The sequence below is a fragment of the Pseudopipra pipra genome, chromosome 1 (genome assembly GCF_036250125.1).
Source record: "Pseudopipra pipra isolate bDixPip1 chromosome 1, bDixPip1.hap1, whole genome shotgun sequence".
NCBI classification, from domain to species: domain Eukaryota; kingdom Metazoa; phylum Chordata; class Aves; order Passeriformes; family Pipridae; genus Pseudopipra; species Pseudopipra pipra.
In genome coordinates this window covers 72887605-72909434 of record NC_087549.1, presented here as the reverse complement: position 1 = coordinate 72909434, position 21830 = coordinate 72887605, and the positions used below count along the sequence as shown (strand labels likewise).

The 21830-nt window shown below is 36.0% G+C and overlaps 1 protein-coding gene across 8 annotated transcripts in view; it reads left to right on the top strand.

Annotated features, from left to right (window-relative positions):
• Positions 1–21830, top strand: part of SEMA5A (semaphorin 5A) — a 338112-nt gene that overhangs the window by 203300 nt on the left and 112982 nt on the right. For all 8 annotated transcript variants that reach the window (XM_064661194.1, XM_064661239.1, XM_064661203.1 and 5 more), the window contains 3 exons: positions 2011–2296; positions 5559–5694; positions 7426–7630. In XM_064661194.1, coding sequence (XP_064517264.1) covers positions 2011–2296; positions 5559–5694; positions 7426–7630 — 627 coding nt within the window. The remainder of the gene's footprint in view (positions 1–2010; positions 2297–5558; positions 5695–7425; positions 7631–21830) is intronic.

The following is a 21830-nucleotide window of genomic DNA, read 5'->3' as shown; positions in this document are numbered from 1 at the left end:
ATTTGAGTGTTCAGTTTGTAAATGTGTTACAATATTACATTTTATAGTTAAAGAATGAGAGGTCATGATTAACTAAGAATTATTTCTACACAACTGCAAATTCTAGTAATATACTTTAAAGGTTTTTGAAACCTTTGAATCAAAATCCCTATTGTAATGAAAGTTTGACACAGATGTGGAATGAAGATATGACGTTCTAATAGGGATAACATTACTAATAGTTTAGTTGTTTGTATATTGTCAATCCAGTTTTATCTTTAGTGCTGTCGCAAGTCCTGTCAAACTATTTTGCTTTTTTTTTCTTTTTAAAGGCACAAAGGCATTGGTACTATGTAACTTATGAAAACTCAGGATACTAACAAATTCTCAGAATTGTTTGGTTGCTATCTTCCAGCAAAACACCTGCGCAGGTCAGAGTGTGGGGAAAATGTGGTGCATTACAGACTAATCTCAGGGAAGTGCTTGATATAATAATGACTGAAAGTTACAGGGAGGACTGAGAGCACTATTGTGTCTGCTCAGCTTCAAACATCCTAGGCAGCTGATAGTCATTGCTTCCAAGAAACCTGGCTTGGAGACTCGCAGCACAGCAGGTAGAGAGGGAAGCAGCACAAGAGGCCACAAGAGCTGGGAGCTGGGCCGTCTTTGGAGAAGAGTTTTCTGACAGACTTTGGACTGCTGTGTGGAAAGGCCAGCTTCCTTCCCTTTCTAGTGCCCCTCAAAAGTGTTGACAGGTTTGAACTATTCCTTTAAAATGCTTAGATCTAGTTGCAGCAGCTTTTTCCTATACAATAGGGCTGTCATGAAATATTCACCTATTAAATTTCTTTGGAATGTTTCCTCACAATAGATGTTTTAAAAACAGTTTTGCTTATTTTTTTTCCCACTTCAGAATACAATTTGGGAATGAGAATATAAAGTTTGCTTGTTTCTTGGGGCTATCAGTGTTTTATAATGGTTCCTTACACAAAGGGGGCTCTTCTTGACAAATTTGTCTTTAACAACTCATCAGTTTGCCAACTTATCTTAAGGTCATGGACTTTCTTCAGTTCTAGTAATCCTTAGGAAATGGACCATATGTTTATGTATATTTTCTTTGGTATCTACTGTTTCCTTTTTTTTTTTTTCTTTTAAGAAATATTGCCATCTGTTGTTTTCCAGGTTATTTTTTTTACATATTCTGTGTTTTCTCCTTCATCACCATCAGATTTTTGGTCAGTTTTAATTTTTTCTTTATAAGACAGAGAAAAATACTGTAATACTATCAAAAGCTTTAAGCAAGACAGAGTTGAAATGCAGCTATCCTTCCATCAAATGCTTTTGTATAGTTCTCTTTTCTTTTCATTGCATCCGCTGAATACGTTTTCACTCACAATCAGTTACCACCCATTATTCTGCTAATCTGGAGTAATGGCATGGTGGTAAAGCAGAAATAGAGTTAACAGATAAAGCAATTACATTTTAAGAAGACTCTATGCCCATATGTAGAGAACGGAAATTCAGTAACACTTTTGATGGTGGAATACAGAAAGCTGGGCCAAGGTTGCCCGGCAGAGTCATGTGCTACAGATCCGTAGAGCAGAGAGTCTGTCAGGCCACGTGTCTTGGTTTAACCCCAGCTGGCAACTCAGCAGGCGTTTGGTGCTGTTGGGGTGGTGTAAGATACAGAAAAGGCCTTGGCTCTGTGTAAGTGCTGTTCAACAATAACAGAAACATCCCTGAATTATCAACACAGTTTCCAGCACAAATCTAAAACATAGCGCCATGCTGGCTACTGTGAAAAAAAATTAACTCTACCCAGATAAACCCAGCATATCATGATCATGTAGCTCGTAATCGTGGTTGGACATGAACTGTCCTGTTCAGATGTCATTGCGCCAATTCTCTAAAGGATAATCAAAGGTGTGTTTTTCTAAATCTAATATTTGAAGATAAATCCAACTTCCATGTTAATATAAGTGCATATATCACAAGAAGGTGATAAATGATCTTTCCTCCTGCTATTTTCAGAGCCAAATTTTGTGTCGTCTTATGACATCGGGAACTTTACTTACTTCTTCTTCCGGGAGAATGCGGTAGAACACGACTGTGGGAAAACAGTATTCTCTCGTGCTGCTCGGGTGTGTAAAAATGATATTGGTGGCAAGTTTGTGCTGGAGGATACCTGGACTACCTTCATGAAAGCTCGTCTGAACTGCTCTCACCCTGGAGAAATTCCATTTTACTATAATGAACTTCAGAGCACTTTCTTCCTGCCAGAATTGGACTTGATCTATGGAATTTTTACCACTAATGTGTAAGTAAAACAAATTATATATTTTATTTTCTTGCTGTTTGTGACAGCAAAAACTTAAACTTCTGAGCTGCTCTCTTCTGTATATGCCAAGTAAACATCATAAATTCAAACTTCTGTTTTGCCCAATCCACTGTCCTCTTATGCACAAGCGCCAGTTCCAAATGTTTCCCACGTGAATTGCTGAAGAAATGAGAGGAGGAATTCTTAATATTTCCTTAAAGCAGGGATCCAGTTGTGTTTAAGAGTATTCTGTCATCGTATTCATTTGTTCTTAGAAAGGCATTGATTTTTATTTTGCGTACTATTGCAACACATAAATAAATGATGTACTTAAGAAAAAATATCTTATAATTGTAATGTGACATGATTATGAATTTGACATGATGGATTTTGACCTTGTCAGGAAGAATGCATCTTACCCAAAATAGGACAAGAGGTGCTCTTATGTATTTTAATTAGTCCTAACATATACTTTAATGAGTTTAAGGGTCCAAACAAGAATTTATTTTAAATTTAACTGAACCTGTTGTATCAACAAGGTAAAATTGAAAAAAAAATTCAATTTGGTGTTAAAATTTGTTAAATGTTAAAAAATTAGGTCAAGATAGAGCTCCCTGGACTCTGAGCTTGATACCAAGAGCTGCTTAGCTCTTAAGAAAAAAAGAGTCATTTGTCTCATAAACTTCCTTTGTTACTAACATGATAACATAAGCAACTAACGTTGCTTGGTGAGAACAGCCTCTGTGTTATGGCTGTGCAGACCAGTATTCAAACCACTGGAACAGAGTTTCCAATTTCGGGTTCTGATTATCTTACCTTCTTGTATTGTCTCGCTGTGTAAGTCAGTTTTGTCTAGAATTTTAGAAGTTCCTTGGACACCTAAAACACAGGTTGGGCCCCTTAAACAATGGGATACCTACCTTTTATAAATATCCATTTATCAGGTGGAAACAGTCACAAATTAATGTCAACAAATTATTATCCCTACATATTCTAGACAGTGAGCATGAATTTGGGCTTTTGGCACAGTCCTTTATGAACATATTTAGGCATCTTTCAGATTCAGGCTCACCCCTGGGTCAGCAGCTCAGGCTGTGAACAAGACTAGTGATGGGCTGCTTACATCCGGCTGTGACAGTTCCTAACTTGTGACATCAGATGATGAGCTCAACCTGTTCCTGCAATGGAGTAATGTAGTGAATTTAAACACCGCTTTTATAAAGAGAATAGTAGAGACTTTGAGATTACTGGGGATAAGAAAATTTGATGTTGTTTTGATCAGTGATTTTAATTTCATTGATCTGTTTTACTAGCTAGTTCAAATAATAAAAGACAGGTATTTCTCAAGTGGCATACACATACCCTCTTCAACATGATCTTTTATGAAAGTCAAAATAGCCTTGACGTGTTCCTGTCATGAAAAGCTTGACCAGAGGAATTCTACTGCAGAAAATCCATAGGGCTTAGGCTATGGAAGGGGAACGATGCTCCTGATGCTCCCTGGCTCTTCTGAAAATGGACTTGCTAATGTTAAGACTACCTTTGCCACGTGAAAGTAGACAGTATTTGAAACCTTGCTGCTACTTCCTTCTTCCCTGGTGGCCTGTCATTCTGATTGTTCAACAGAATGGACTCTTCAAAGAGGATTTAATTACAACTGTTTGAGGGTGGGATTTTTTGATAGCTCCCTTTAAATTATATTTGTTCCTGACATCAAATGTTGTAAGTAAATTTTTGGACATTGTTGAAATGTTGTAGAGTTAGGATTACTTCCCCATGCTGACTCCCTGTTCATGGATAATCTGTGGAACCCACCTGATTCACCTTTCAGCACTGCAACTGATGGTGTAGAAATGCCAAGGTTTCCCATGAGAGGGAACCACATATTCCTTTCTCTTGGTGTAACAGCATCAGATATTGCTTAACCACATTCAGCTTTCTTCAGTCTCAATACTTTTAGAATTGCAATGACTTTATTGTACTCTAATTCTTTTTTTAATATACTTGAATATACTTGTGGAGGGAAAAAATGAAACATTTCTGTCAATAAAGACTGAGTAACAGCCAAACCTGCACCTTTTATATATGGTTGATGATTAAGTCCACTATAGCCACTGCTTCATAATGAAGCTGATTTTGTTTCTTTTAGACTATCTGAAAAATCTGTAAGCGTGAGTCTAATGTCCCTTAAGGACTTAAAGAAATTCAAGAAGACATTGATATGGGTACTATAGAATATTATTACTGAGCTGCATTTAGTGATAATTTATATAGGCAAGGGATTATCAAATCCAATGATAATTGATTCTGCAGATATTGCACACCAAGTGTTGGTGTTTTTTTGAAATAAGGATGACAAGCATAAGAAAGCAAATTGCTCTTTTGTCCTGGTTTTTAATCCATATATCCTAACTATTTTCAGTTGCTGATAGATTTGTGCCTCCAGGTGTTGTTTGCTTGGGGTTTTTTTCCCATAATTTTGGAGTTTCTATAGTATGCTTTCTTAAGCCTTGTGTAAAGTGCAGGCTAAGTTTAAATAAAAAGAAAAATATATTAAAAAAAAAGAAAATAATAATGTGTGGCTCAATTGTCAGCAGTTTTACTTGCAATGGAAATCTGTGCAACTAATACCTTCATTATCTATTCATTTATTTCAAAATGTGGAAGAGAACAATGCTGGTTCTCATATTACAAGCTTTCATAATAATTAGATTATATTCTTTACACTATGCAGAATTACTTTATTGCTAGGTATGTCACATTTTCAAGGCAAATGCAGGAAATTTTATGTTTTGTCTGACTGCCATTTATTTGTGTTTATTTGTTTAACAAGATATCTTGTATGCAGTCCAAGTTGTTTTCTCTTGATGGGTTTCTGAACTTGTATACTTATTGCTGTACATCATCTCTTGGAAGACAGGATTTTTGTGGAGATATCTGGGATTCCATAAGGTCCAGAGACATACCATAAATTGAATAAATCCTTACCTTGTTTCATCTATGTTGTATGGAAGAAACATTAATAAGCCCTAAGAGTAATATCATCCTGAACTTTGTAACTACAAAAGAGGTGTCCCTAGTGCATATGATTGTGTGGAAGTATAGCCTTGTGGTATCAGAGCAGCAGCAGAAGGTAGGAAGTTCTAAGTTTCTCCCACACCAGCTACTTGGTAAGGCCAACAAATATTTTAAATGCAATGTCTGTGCTAAATCAGCTTATCACCTATCATTATTTAGGTTAATATTTATATTTCTTTTACAGGAACAGCATAGCAGCCTCAGCAGTTTGTGTTTTCAATCTGAGTGCCATAACTCAGGCCTTTAATGGACCCTTCAAATACCAGGAAAACTCCCGATCTGCTTGGCTTCCGTATCCCAATCCTAACCCTAATTTTCAGGTATGAATACATGGGAGAGGGACAATCATTTACATGAGGTTTTCTCAAAAGGCTTTATGGTTCATGGTTAATAAGGCCCTGTCTTGCACTAGCCTAAGACCCTAAAAGAACCTAAAAAAATAGAAGTGCTTAGGAAGATTAGATTTCTGGCTCTGTAACTGCAGCAGTGATGTTGGTGGTGCTTTAGAGTACACTTCACATAGATGGGATATATTCATTGACTTAGTCACTGGTTTCCTTCCCAGAAAGAAGGACTTTTCTTTTATAGAGTCCTTATGATAAAGTATCAGAAGTTCTGTTTGTGTAGTCCCAGAAGTAGATTTGTCCTCAGAGTATTCACCTACTCAGTAATAACAGAGAAAAGTATGTGATGTGAAGGAAGACTATTGCCCTGTTGCTACAGTTCCATCAGATATTGTATTTCCAAGGCTGGATTATATTTATGAAATATTTCCAGATTAGAATACTATAGAAGTCCCAGTTTTGAGGAATGTTGTTTTTCTTCAGAGATCACTGCTTTTCTCTTAGACAAGGCAATGTCTACATAAGACCAAGGACCATTTGAATTTCAGTGTACTATGAGTGTTCAGCTGGAATCTTTCCTGCTTGATGGATTCAGAGAAATTCTTCTCTGGCATGGTTTATTTTTTTCATTGATCGGACATACAGAGCAAGTAATTGTTTCCTGCCAGTTGTTTATTTTTCTTTCCTTATCATCTGATTTTTCATGAAATTTCTTGACTTTTTTTTAACATTTGTGGATTTGGAACAATGACATAATTTCAGACTGAAGACATGGCAATAATGAAAAAAAAACTGGTAGGGTTTTGAACCCTGTATTTTACTCATGCTGTAATTTATGGCATAATTTATGATATAGTAAAACAGAATGAAAATTATGACTTGGATATGCCTTTCACATCACCCAAATATTTGATAAATGTTGTGAATGCTTTACTTCTCTGATGCCAATTATGCCTGAGTAAATATGTGGATGTTTATATATTCACATGCATTAAGCATCTTTCTCTTCTGTGTCCCCAGTTGAACACAAATACGCTAAAATTAACTGCCACTTATTTTGCTTAGTTTATTTGTGATTGAAACTTGTCCATGAAGTTAGTAAATGCTTTCTTGTAAGGAAAGAGTACAGTTTTCAGATAAAAATTTGTTCAGTTTCAAATGAAAAATGTCTGTGTCGTGGATAACATTGATAGAGCTCTTCACTGTCCATTTTTGCTATTTAACACAGAGTCTTAAGAAACTCCTAGAATGGTTTGTGGTACTTTCACCTCAGATTTCTCTCAGCTTCTGGCTGTGGTAGGACATGGAATTTCCTTTGAAAATTTGTTGTCTTTAGCACTGCTTCTGTGAAAATTATAAAGAAAACTAGTCAGAAAACTATTTGGTTTGTCAGATGGTAGTTTTTCTCCTTCATGCCCTGTGAACATAGGAATAGCATAATATTACTGTAGTCCACTTGTGCTGGTCTGTCTAGTGCCCTTCCATATTGTTTAGGGTTAGGAAGCCTCTATAGTACTGCTTCAGGAAAGCTGAACTTCCTCAATTGCTGCACAGTCTGGCTAGCACCAAAATGGGACCTGAAGGTCAAATTCCACAGTGTCACTACATGATTTACCCTTGGTTTTTATTTTCTTGTGCCTTAAATCAGGGAGTAGATCTGTTGTTTTTGTTGCCACGTATAGTAATGTTAGTTTTCTGTGTTTACAGTGTGGCACCATGGATCAGGGTTTGTATGCAAATCTGACTGAGAGAAATCTTCAAGATGCTCAAAAATTCTTCTTAATGCATGAGGTTGTTCAACCAGTTATTCCAATTCCTTACTTCATGGAAGACAACAGTCGATTTTCCCATGTGGTTGTGGATGTTGTGCAGGGCAAGGACATGCTTTTCCATATCATCTATCTCGCCACAGGTATGAACTCTGTATTGCTGCAAGAACTGCAAAAGTTTATGAGGTCTTTGAGCTTTAATGTTCTGCGAATTACGTATGAAATATGTGTAGAGCACCTTGAAGATCATTTTTTTCTCTTTGACAGCAACAACCTGTTTATCTTAAACATTTTTTGGATAGAAGAAGCTGTTTACTATGTATTTTATGTTATATTGTGAACTCAAAATTTGGTATCAGTTTCCTATTCTCCTTTGAAGGTGTGAAGGCTACATGCTCTTGGAATGAACAGTTGGGAATTCTACAAATGACACTTCCCAAGTTTCTGTCTTTTATTCTGTTTATGTAGTTAAGGGTACAAAGTAAAGGGCCCAAGATAAGATGGTTTAGCATATAGAAGTAACTTTATAAATAGCAAATGCAGCAACTGCTATTGTTATTTTTGACTTTTCTACTCACATCTATTTTATTACCTTTCCTTTTGTCTCATTTTTAAGACATTCATTATGCAAATTTACACCCTACCTTATTATTTTCCCATTTATAAACAAACTTAGGAATGAAAGAAAAAGAATCCTTCACCTAAAGTTGCCTTGGTTAGAACTATTGCCTTCTTGCTTCAGAATTTCAAGCTTCTTAAAAGTAGTGAATGTGTTGGAGAACTGTTTTTGCAGAAAAAGGATGTCCTCAGCTGAGACTGAAATCCTAGGTTGAACTGACAAGTTTACAGACTCACTTCATAAAACTTAAGGTAGTTCTTCAATGCTTAGTCCTGTGCACATTATTAGGGAATAGCTCATCAAAGTAATGGTTTGTTAATGTTCGTAGTTTATCTCATTGTGCTTCTTGAAAGCTAGACAGAAATAGAAGGGCTTTTTATAGGTTGCATCTATGCTTGGATTTGTCCAGTTCTAGTCGAAACAGCCTGCTGGGTGGTAAATCATAGCATTTTAAATGAAATCATGCCAATACTAAATGATGTTTGTATTGTAGAGGTCTCCTGACAGAAACCAAATAACAGAAATATGTGCTGAATTGGTTTCATGAAAAGAGACTACCACTGCATTGTGGGATATTTGCATTAAAAAGGCAGCACCAAGAATAATGTCTTTTTCCATGATTCTGATTGTCTTCTGTTTTCAGTTTCCCTTAGTGTTTTACCTTTCACGTTTGATTCAGTAAGTGAGGATCTAAAACTTTACGCTTCATGGTTCACTAATAAATTGTTTCAGGAGAGACTGTTCTTTTTATGCATCTGTGTACTTTTTATGCTGCTAAAAATGATGCTGCTCTTATACTCCTTATGATGTATGCTTGCCTTTCAATTTCATTCTTCTCTGTACCTCTGGTTTCGGTCATTCATGGAAGCAGGATACTTGCCTTAGCTGGATCTTTAGTCTGACTTTAGCATATGCTTTCCTGTAGTTGGACAGTGTATGTTTTATGAGAAATCATATGATAAAACCCTCATTCTATTCTAGAAATTTTCTTGACGTAATCAATTCTATTTCACATCTATTTCACTAAATCACAGTGGATTTTTTTAACATTGCTTCTACCACACTCCCTCCCAATTGAGTGTAAGTACTAAGCCTTATTTTCTAAGAAATATTAATATTCACTTTTCAGAAGAATTACTTTTTGCTAGATTTTGAAATTACCACACATGTTTATACTCAAACAACGCATTTACAGTACATAAGGGTAGTTTAAAAATCCCCAAATACACCAAATTACATAGTGTAATTTATTTAAAATATTATGATTTGAGGATGAAGGCAGTATTTTGCCTTCTTTGGGATGCAGATCATAATTTTAGTTTCATTATATTGTTAATTGTGAAGCATCTTAGTTCTCCAGAGCCCTTGTGTAGAAGCTGTGGAGCAGTTAGCATGGAGTTTTCATCATAAACTGCATATAGTAAAAGATTATTGAGAAAAATACCACTGCTTCTGTAAACAACAGAAACTAAAAGGCAGCTGCCTTAATTTGGAATATAAACAATAACTTTGGAAACAGACCAAGTTTAAGAGTTTTGAATTTCTCCAGTGCCCAGCTTTACTCTCATATACAATGTCATCTAACCCAAGATCCTAAGACCATAAAGCATGTATGTACTTGGGAGAGGTGAAAGAGGGGGATGACAGTTACTACCAGTCTGAGAAACATTGTTATTATTGTGTCTTTCCTGATTTAATTTATTTGCACCATTAAAAGTGGCGGTAAATTAAATTTTGAGTTATTTTTTTACCACAGTGCTTTGTCTTCAAAAAAAGCCAAAAGAACAAAAGCTGCTGAGTAGAAAAGGACTTGGGGGTGCTGGTCAACAGCTAGCTGAACAATGTGGCCGAGAAGGCCAATGGCATCCTGGCCTGTATCAGAAATAGTGTGGCCAGCAGGACCAGGGTGTGATTTTAACCCTGTACTCAGCATTGGTGAGGCTGCACCTTGAAATCTGTATTCAGTTTTGGGCCTCTCACTACAAGAATGACATTGAGGTGCTGAAGCCTGTGGAGAGTAGGGCAATGAAGCTGGTGAAGGGCCTGGAGCACAAGTCTTGTGAGGAGTGGCTGAGGGAGCTGGGGTTGTTTAGCCTGGAGATAAGAAGGCAACTGCCTGACAGGAGGTTGCCAGGTGGTGATCAGTCTCTTCTTCCAAGTAAAAAATGGTAGGACAAGAAGAAATGGCCTTCAGCCAGAGGAGGTTTAAATTGGATACTAGGAAAAATTTCTTCACTGAAAGGGTGGTCAAGCATGTATGGGATATATAGAAGTGATGAGGAGCCAAATCCTGTCCCGTTAGACATTCTTAAATCAATGACCTGGAGGAGGCGAAAGATCACAGTGTGCAGGTGACACCAGACTAGGGTACCAGGAGTTACATTGGAGGACAGTGGTGCCATCCAAAGGACTTAGACATGCAGAAGGGATGAGCTAGCAAGAACCTCACGAAATTCAGTAGGTGCAAATATGAAGTCCTAAATCTGGGAAAGACCAGCTCTATGCAATGACTGTGGCTGGGGACTGACTGTCTAGGAAACAGCTCTGTGACAGGACCTGGAGACTTTGGTAGACAGCAAGCTGAACATATGCCAAGAGCATGCTGTCACTGCAGAGACAGCCAATAGCATCTTGGGCTGTATTAACAGGAACATAGCCCGTAGATCAAGGGAGGAGGTTGTTCCCCAGTTTTGGCCTCCCCCAATACAAGAAGGACATTGATAACATGGAGCAAATTCAGTGGAGGGTCTCCTTCTATTGGAGGCTGGAGAACCATGCCCTAGGAGGAGAAGCTGAGGGGCAGGAAGGGCTTTGGGGGGAGCAGGGTGCTAGTAACAGCCTGCAAATACCTAGAGAGAGTTTACATGGAAAATGGTGATATGCTCTTCACACTGGTGCATGGTGGGCAGACAAGAGACAAGAGGCAGAGAATTTCAGACTGGATATAAGGGAAAATCTTTTTCACTTCTAGGACAGTAAAGCAACAGATTGGATTTCCCAGAGAGGTTGTGCATCCTCCATTCCTGGAGGTTTTCAAGACCACACAGCAACCCGGTCTATGTAATAGCTATCTGTCTTTCGAGCAGAAGATTGGAATTGAGACCTTCTGATCTCCCTTCCAACCTAAATTATCCTGTGTTTATTGTATGCCAGTATAATGTGCAAATTGGTTGGGCTAAATGAAATTTTTATTCAACACTGTGATAATAGATACCACTGTACTTTCTGCTGCCAAAAGGAAAGTGCATTCAACTCTGATGTAAGTACTGTCAGTAAGAAACTTGCACTTAGTGGTGTAAAGCAGGATGGATCTAATCCATGCTGTGGGAGATGTATATCACATGACTTTTTTAGCTATAATTAATTATAACATTCTGCAAAATTTGACTTTTAAAATGCACAAAGCTGAATCAGTGGAAATGTAGGCATATGGATTGGATCGAATACAAATGAATGCTCTGCTGTCTTTGTTACTCAAAGCAAAAATCTCATTTTTTGAAACAGATGGGCAATAGTTAAGAGAAAGTTCTCTCTTCGCCCCCTCACATTCAGTAACTTATCCACCCTGTTATTAGAATACAAATATTACAGAGGCAAATAACCCTGGGAGTGTAAAAGTATAATCCAACTTCATTAAGCCTTAAATAGATATTGTATTTGAGGGGAGACTGGGGGTAAGCAAACAAATGCATTAATCTGCTGTGTCAACAGTCTTCTTTTCCTAAACCTTTGCCAAGTCATCATTCTGCTAGCAGATTCTTATGTGCTAGGACTTAACAACTACTGCTCATATCAAAAATATACTTTAATACTTTGGAGACACATCTTAATCTTTCACTACAGTGACTTCTAACACAGAATGAAGGGATATATCAATTCTTGCACATTTTGTGCTACTGGCTTTAGGCAAGCAGAAATCCCCAGAACAATTTTCAGTGATTCAGAAAGGAAAGTCAAGGAAAGCATTCACAGATGTTCTGAACTAAAAATCATCTGTAACAATACATGAAAAGTAGAGTAAACTAGAGAAACACTCAATATTCTGACAACTTTCTAAGTATGAAAGGCTTCTTTCTCTGTTTAAAAAAAACCAAAACAATCCAAGCAAAATTGTGCTGTATTTGTTAGAGTTTTCTTTCTCTCCCTTTTGTCCCTTTCCCCCCACCTCATATTTTTTCCTCCATTTTATTTCTGCCTTTTAATTTAGGTGGCCCATCGTTAAAACCTTTGCTGATATCAAAAGGGTTTTTAAAACAGGATGCTACAACAAGAACAACTAGTCCTTATTTAGAGGACTGTTGCAAAATGTATTGATTTACTAGAATGAATGAGAAAATTATTGGATATAGTGTCTAGTTGGAGGACATTATGAAAACATAATGAATTTAGGAGTTCAGAAAAAGTAATATTTACACTGTCTGATAAGAAACTTTTAAGACCATCCTGTAAAATGACTTGGTGAAAAAACTCCCATGTTTTTTCTGTTCTTCAGTCCCACTGGACAGAGTATGTTCCCTCTGTATCCTAATTAGAAATGGTATATATCCAGTGGTGGATCTTAATTATTGGGATTTAGAGTACAGTATTGATGAAATTGGGGTATGGCTGACTTATAAAGAAAGTATGAAACCTGAAGAAAGATTTATTGTTGGCTATGTTGCGTGTCTCTAAAGAGTGGATTGTTCAATGAAGTGAACCACAATTTTTATGCCTTAGAGCCAGGTTTTAGCTGAAGCTTAAAGGTCACTAGAAGATGTTATTACAGGTTTCCAAGAGGTTCTAGAAAGTGTTTTTCCTCCCTCTTAACACCTCAAAATTACAGGTAGCAATGCAAAGAATAATGATAAAAATAATTCTGATAAACCACATACAGCAATTATAATGAAGTAGTAGAGAGGTTTCATGAAGAAATTTCAAAAGATATTTTTTGAAAATGCAACTGGATTTTTCGTACATTTTCCTTTAGAATGGTTAAAACAAGTAGTAAATCTCCACAAATATAACATTTTTCTCATGAAACCCTGAAACTGTAGATTATCTGGAAACTAGTCCCAGCCTCTTGAAGAGATTTGGAAGTTTGCATGAAACTCAGTATGGAAATGCTATCAAAACAGTTTGTATTTCTCCTGTTTGTCTTGCTAGATGGGAGTAAACTGATGCAAAGTACTCCATGATTTGATTCCTCTGTGATTTTTTTTGCAGTTCTGTCTTTTTCATTTTGTTTTTGTAATCAGTACACCACACTTTTTGCTAGGGAGCAACCAAAGGTCTTAACAAGAATAAAAGTTGTGTGTGTGTATTGTTACTAAAAAATCTCAGATGAGATTTTGTCATTTTCCTGGCAGACTACATTTTTGATCAAAGTATGCAGCTTTCACAGTTTAATGTGCATTTTGTCAGAATGTATGGAGTACGTGCAAAGTTACCAACCTGAAAGTTATAAGCAAATATATGTGCTTATATGCATTTCTTATGCTCTCTTGGTCAAGAGAGCAACAAAATTTAAATTGACTGCATTTTTTCCAATTTGGTGCTATTTCTGACTGTGTTATCTTAAGTACATTGAGGTCATTGGAAGCAATCTGTACATAATTTCTGTAGAAAGGAACTATAGAATTTTCATCTCCTTTTAAGAATTACCTCCTTAGTCTAGAAACCACAATAGAAATGCAATAATAAAAAGGATCAGAGTAACTGTAATTTTGAGTCAGAAGTCAAGTGTGAAAGTGGTAGGTAGTCTATTTGTATTTATTAATTCTTTCAAGTTCAGAAACAGGAGAATCAGAATACAGATGGATAATGAGGTGTATACACTGTGTCACGAAGTTGTCACTTTTTGAAACCATTCCTCTTCTATTATTACAGAAAACACAGTTGCTTTGTTTCTTATGCCTTTCCTTGACAAAGGTAAAGTATGCTTTTACAGAGTTGTAAAGCACTCCTGCAGTGGTTTGAAAACTATTTTCCTGCAACTTGTTATCCTTCTGGCTTTATGCAATGTCATTTCAAGAAGCTTGAAGCAAGGACACTCATCAATTACTTTGCTGTCAAAAACTAGTGTGTGTTGGAAGACACCAGTCCTAAGAGCAACATGATGATCTTGAACATTTGTTTCAAAAAAACAAGCAGTAAACCATAAAGTTAATAACCTTATTCTCTTCTGCTTTAGCAGTGACAGTTACCTCTGATAAAGAAAATCCCTAGCTTAACTAATGCTCTGTTTATATTTTTAAACTTTTCAGGAAATATTTTACTTCAAAGTTTAAAAAAATGTGTAAAAGATTTCATGATTTTTCTTCAAGAGCTTAATGTTCACTTGGATTTATGCTAGCTTTACTAAGAAGGCTTCCTATATATTTCTGCTAGAGTATTTATTTTATTTTTTATGTTGAATTATCTGTAAAGACAAAGAAGGATAATGTAAACTTTTACTGGTTTTTTTATGTAATTTAAACACAGAGATGTTGATTTGTTACTGCCTTGTGTATTGTGTCATCTGTACTAGGCAAAGGGGTTTTAAAATATTACTAAATGAGAATGGCTACATCTAAAGTTCAGGCTACAGAGTTATAAATGATACTATGGGTCTCTAGAGAATCAAACCCGGCATTTAAAATGTCCAGTAGTACTGATTTCCCTTGGCTTTATCACTGTATATAAAGATAAATCATTCTGCCAGATCCAGTTGGAGAGGTTTCTTAATAAATAGATGGCTCTAACTAGAGCTGGTTAAATTATTAATTGCCAGCACTTTATATTTGTGAGTTGTAGCCCTTTATTTGGTTCACAAATTACTCAGCACTTATTTGTAGTCATTTTTTTTATTATAATCAACCCATAAATTGGTCATGATTTGATTAGTTTGTTACTGCTATTTGCTCATATAGTTTGTTCATATTTTCATTAACGTGTTCTTGAATTGCCTGCTGCAAGTAGATGGTATTCTGTTTTCTCGTGGGACAAATTTAGGTAGAAGAAGCTCTTTTTTTCTGTTCACAAATTATCATCATGTCTTTATAATTGCCCAGCTCTGTTGGATAAAGACTATAAATAAATGTCCAAAGAACATATGGTATGTGCATTTCTATGTTGCCACTGGAAATCACAGTTGCTGCAAGAAGCAACTACTGACTGAAGAACAGCTGGCTCTGCTTTCATGAGAATGAGCTTAATGCGTGGGCCAGGGAGGGAAAAAGATTAGAAGAGCTGGAGACAGTCTCAACCTTCCTTGTAAAAAAGACCAGCTCCTCTTTACCATGGTGGTGCTGAACTTTCAAATCCTTTTTGACTACTTTATAAACTTAGAATGACCAAATAGCCTATCCTTCATTTCTATGTGTTTTGAAACTACCACTTCTTCCTGGAAGAGAAACTAGACTTGATAATCCCTGTGTCATTTGTTATTAGACAATTCTAATGCGCAAAATGCGAAGCTGTAAGCAAAAGACGTATCTTACATGGTGCTCAGTGTTGTCCTGCTGCCTTCAAAGCTAAGATCTATTAGCATCTATGCCTACACTCAAAACTCTTATTTTGCCCTTGATAGCATGCAGTGCCAGTCAACAGGCTTGGTCCTAATTTCAAAAAACAGTGTTGGAATTAGCTTTATGCTGGCGAGGAATTCAGTCTTTGAACCGACTGTGTAACCCTTGCACAAGAACACAGTATGAAGGTCTCTTGTTGAGAGATGTGGGGAGGAAACCTTCTCTTTAAAGGGACTTGACTTTATCATAACATTTCAGAAAGGGTTAGGTGACTTGGCATGTTGCTGAGCATTGTGAACTTCTTTAGAATATTCTGCAAGGATTTTTACTTCTAAAAAGCCTTTCTTTTAAGGTGGACATGCATAGGAGTGATTCAATAAACCCTGTCCAACCAAAGAAGAAAGTTGAACAGTTAAATCACGGGGAGAAATAAAAGTCCAAACCTTACAAGAAATTCAGCTTTGACCCTAAAAAACTAAATATAGATCATAAATATGATTCTATGATAGGTACAATATTTAGTGTGAGCTGTCAGTAAAGCTGTCATGAAATGGGATATTATCCTGAACTCCTGTTTTTTTTAATGTTTGTGAACTTCTTCATTCTGTATCCTTTGTCCTATAAACCTCAATAAATCTAGATATTTATAACTGAGCATATACAAGCAGTGGCACTAATAATCATTGGGATTTTTTCCCCTTGTGCTTACCCAGCTCTGTTCATAGGACATGGCAAATCTTAATAATCTAAAGAATTTCTTAATAAAGATATACCTTATTTACTTTTGTCTGTGTCTTGTAAGTCATCAAAATGTGAAGATGCTTTATTCCAGACACTGTGGACTTTGTGTGAAGAGTCCTGTAACCTGCAGATGCAATTACAAAAAGATGGATTAGGTTCCATATGCATTTTCCTGTAATCAAATCACAGGGTAAGAGTTCTAATATCTTACCTACAGATTCATTCTTCTAGCTTTTAGTTACTTTTATTTTTCTTTCTTATCCCATGAATCTTGGAAATTTCATTCTGTAAAGGTGCACCTTAGAAGGAATAGGCATGACAGCAACCAGAATAGTGGTTAGACTGCTTGCCTACAAAGCATGAGGTTATTTTTAACTAACAAGCTTTGTGAGATTTTCTAGTTATTGCCAGATGTCCTGGCTCCTAGACTATTATATAAAGAATATAATGTAATATGATTGTATACATTGTAGACTATGGTTGTATACTATGGCTATATGCTATGGCTGTGGCTACTTTAATGGAGTAGTGAGAGCAGTGGGATGAACATCTGGTAAGAGATTTGAGATTCATTTCTCTAATCCCAACTTTGTTTCTGTGTCTTGTCCATTTACTTTCTTACTTGAGAAGAAAAAGTCATCATCATCGTCATCTTGTCCTTCTGTATTTCTGAACAAAAGCTGTGTTTTATGCTGAAATTGCTGCTGAAGTTCCATGCACATCATACTGGAATTGCACTGGACATATGTACTGGATTTGGCTCATTCAGGGCCTGAGGCATAGGGGCATGTACTGTGTAGACTGCAGATGAGTTTGAATAGAGGATAGTCCCTGAAACATTTTCATCAGCCAAGTCTGTGATGCTTCTGGATCCATACAGTAGTCAGTTGTCTTTCTGACACTTCCAGTGAAAATAATCACATGTGCCTTGGTTTAGTAATCAGGCAAGGTTTGCTATTGGTTATTATCTGAGTTTTCTCCACTTGTGGAACTAAATGCTTCCTTGATACAGGCATTGAAAACTTTATTCAGTGGGACAACACTATCATATTCATAGCATGCATTAAGTAGTACAAGATATTTATTGTTTTGGTGGTATGAAGGAAGGCAATAAAAAATAATAGGAGCAGTAAGCACTCCCTGTCCGGTCAGATCCAATCAGTTAATACATCTCAACTTTAGAAGACTGGCAGGGATCCAGGGCTTGTATTTGATAGTAATTTTTTCCTTGTTGTGGCATTCTTTGCTGCTACTCTGTGTCAGATAGCAAGCCTTAAATCATACAAACCATTTCATCTTGCAATTAATATTTATGTTTATTACCTACTCTACTACTTTAGTTAGAGGTTACACATTTCTTCAGAGGTACTCTTCTTCTCTGTCTACTAACTCTAGTCCTAGATATTGATTAAACATTTTAGAAGATCTCTCCAAAATCAGAAAGTTTTCTCTTCTTGTGAAGAAGTTTCTGGGAAATTACTACATACTTTTTTGTTTGTTTCATTGTCAATGTAGCAACCAGCCCCCAATAACAACCTTATTGTTATATTTCTTTCTCTTTTCAGAATCTAGGATATTGAAATTATGCATCTCTTGACAAGTGTAATGTTTCCCATTCAGAACCATATGAATTCTTGTGTCTTCTTTGCCTCAGGTCTTCAAGCCTCATGTGTATATGTGTCATTTTTACTATAGTAAAAGCTGGATGTTTCCAACAAAAATAGCTGTAATTGCAATATAATGCCAAACGGGCATTCTCTGGAATAGGTGTTATTCACATGTAGCTCTTGGTTATCTTGACTCTGTTTGGTTATCATCTTACTGTACTCAGGGAGTAAATATTTGAGACTTCTGAAAACATCTAATGGGAATCTTGGTAAAGATAGTATCATAGCACATGCTCACAGCTTAATATGCATATTGGCAGGACCGGTTTGATTCAAATGCAGTAACTATGATCAACTGATAAATATATACAATTTGTTTTGTCTGTAGGTTTGATGCCCCAACATAGTCTTGATATTCTATTTGATTTTGAATCTGACACTGTTAAGTTCATTCCTTTTCTAAGCTATAAGAATGTGTCTTTTTATATAGCAAGTGTTTTTAGTCTGATGCAAGACAGAAAAGGTGTTTTACTGGCCTTCTGTGAGGCTGCTGATTTCATCTATCATGATCCTTGTAATTATTTTTTATTATTGAGTATGTTTGTAGACAGAACTTGGGTCATTTAAGTAAGAATTCAAAATTAGATTATGGTTTGATAAAATCGATGAATGTTTGCTTGATGTTACAAATCAAGCCTTGGTCTGCATGGCCTACTTGGGATTTCCTGACAACTTTCCAAGGAAGAAAAGCAGAAAGAGTGTGTTGTACTAGAGCCAAACTTGAAATTCTTTTCTGTCACCTCTTTTCCAAGTCTTTAGAAATTATTTTCTTTTCCCCAACTCATTAAAGCCTCATCTAAAGATTTTAAGCTGTAGTTTTAACCATATCCATTCTCCTAAGACATCAGTTCTCAAACCAGTTCTAGTAACTAAAGTATTGTTGTTCACATTTTAATATAATTTTCTGAAGGGGTTATAAATGGTGATACTTGGTATGGGGACATGGTCAAGGAGCTATGTTTTGAGAAAATACTGTGCATTTCTCTGGGATTATTCTCTGAAATTAACACAGCAACACAGCGGAGAAGGGTCAGCCTATTGGTGAAGTGATATGGATGGCAGCAGCATTCATGGGGGATATATAGAGCTGAGGTTTAATTCCTCGGAGTCTCCAGAATTCAAAGTCATCTCTTGCACCTCCTTGTTGAATGCTTGATCCAGAAGAGAAGGGGCTGCTGTGGATGGGAAGGAGCCTTCCCAGATCCATTCACTGACACTTTTTTAATCTGCATGTGGAGTGTACAGTTTGTCTGACAGACAAATGCAGGAGCACAGCAGCTCTCAAGCTGATTATGTAGAGAATTCAGCTAGAGAGATGATGCCTTGCTCCCTGCTGCAACAACTATTAAAACAGTTTTCAAATGCCTTTTTAATTAAGCAATAACTTCCCTGAAATTCTCTAAGGACACCTATTGCTTACAGGGCATAAAATCACATTCATAATTTTTCTTGGCTGCAGCTGAGACTTTTCTGTTCAACTGTATATTGAGGGAGAACAGAGTAACTGCCTGTCCCTGGCTTTGAATTTGTCCTAGAATCAAGTCAGTGTTCAAGAAAACAGTGTAGCAAAAGAAGTTTTACATCTTCAGTAGGGAAATGTACCTGTTAAAGATTCTATGGTTAGATATTTTTATAGTTACATGAAACAGTTTTATAAAAAAGGAATTTCAAGTTTTAAATTTTTTCACTATAGGTGGTATTACTGTTCTGAATATCAAGTCTGGAGAGAAAAAACTGGCACTTATACCCAGATCTCACAAGTCTCCAACTTGTTTCATAAGTTTCTTTATTAAACTTTTATCATTGAAAACTAACTAAGTGAGATTGCAAATAAAAGATAGTTAAAAGACACCCCAGTCACATCTTTGGCAAGCTGAAAATCTCCTAGAAGATTGGAAATAGAAGTAGTGAATAAAGGTGTGCCAATGAGCATGATTCATTAAAAATACATACATTTTGAGATTGTTGAAATTACTTTGGGGTTGTATTTTTTTTTATCGGGCAGGAAGAAACATCTGGTTTAGATCTAGGAAGGGTGAGAAATCGCCACTAGATTATACAAGAATCACTCTAGCAAGCTGAGAAAGTTTGATTTTCTTTGTGAAAGAAACAGACCTAATTGATATGATAGCTGAGACACGTAACTCACCATGTATTTGTTATTTAGGATAGGTTTTTGCTTGACATTCTAGAAAAGACCAAGGGGAAAGCAGAGAAAAGATATTTCAGTTTTAGGAGTTTGAAGCTTCAACTTTGTAGAAATAGTCTTTCAAAAAAAGACATAGTACTGTGGTTTAGCTGCTAGTCATTTTGCATTTTAGTCTAAAGTAGATCTGAATTTCCCTCTAGAACTTGAATTCTCTGTGTGAAAGATTTTTGAATGATTCTCACTGGAGCTGGATTTAAATTCCAATTTGAGGCATGAAATGGCTTCAAATGACACACCAATTGCTGTATTTTCTAAACTATAATGCCTTTTTGATCCATAGGAAACCCTACTAGTGGAAATGTTATTTGTATCAATTTATAATCTGTTGTACTTTATGGAGTGGTAGATATTTTCTGTGCTGAAGTGGATATTTATCTCCTTGCACGGTAGCTACCGGAAGAATTCTTTACTAAGTCAACTGCAAACTGACTATGTCCTTGATGCTTTTGAGACATTATAACACATGGGAAATAAATCTACAGGGGATAGAAGTGTTGTAAAGAATATTTTTATACGTTTAAAAGGTGTTCTGTGGAAAACAGTAAAGAGAGGATTGACATGGTGGTTGTCCTAATTTCCTTTGATGGATACATTACAAAATTATTGTAACTGAAAATGGAAACAAAATTGTTAGGGTTTTAGTTTAGTTTGGTTTGGGTTTTTAGAGAGGGAGTTTGCTCTGCAATAATTATTGGGATATATATGTAACTAATTTGTATGTTCTTTCTGTCCTACCAGTCACACGACTTTGAAGAAAGCTCTTTATTTTTTTCATAACTAGTATCTAGATCAGCACTCTCTTATTCAGAAGTTTCATTAAATCAATAGTTCTAATTCCTATGTAGAAAGGATAACCCATAAATTTTCCCTTCATAGAATAAATGCATATTAAATTTTGACATACAGCCATGAGAAACTCCTCTAGTTGCAGAGGTACAATTGAATTTCTCTTGGAATAGCCACTAGGGCATTAAGAAGCTTGCTAATAATTTTAGAAGGTATGCAAATACATTGTGGCTAAAATTGCACTTTTCAGATTCGTAGTAGTTTGCAAATGAGTTAAATTATCTCTCTTGCATGGAAGCCAGGGGACAAGTAATAGACCATCATACCTCCTTTGTTGACAATCATTGTCAAAAATGTATCTCATTTCTGCTTTAATTCAAAATAATTTCCAATATTGTAAGGAAGAACATCAATATTTACTTGAATTGTACTAGGAAAGAGGGAATAAGAAGGAGTCAGAGCCAAAGATAAAGAACGTAAATCTAAAATATTATGTGTGCTTGCTTTTTATGCACTCTTTCAGAATTGCTGTCATTACATCCAAGAATTGAAAAACAAAACCACACCAGATTGCATAAATATTAGGGGTCTTACCCAGATAAGAATAATTTAATATAGTTTTTTTCTACATTTTTCTTTTACTGCTTCCAAAGCTCTTGTCAGAGAAAGAGTCAAACGTTTCCTATTTCCTAAATGTGATAGTTAAGCAACTATTCTATGCTTTGGAACTGTTAATACACTAAGCACTGTGTGGTATAGTTGTTTGTATATAATTTAAAAGTAGCTTTTGCTAAACTTATTAAAATTACACAATTTAGCACTTTTTTTTTCTTTCTA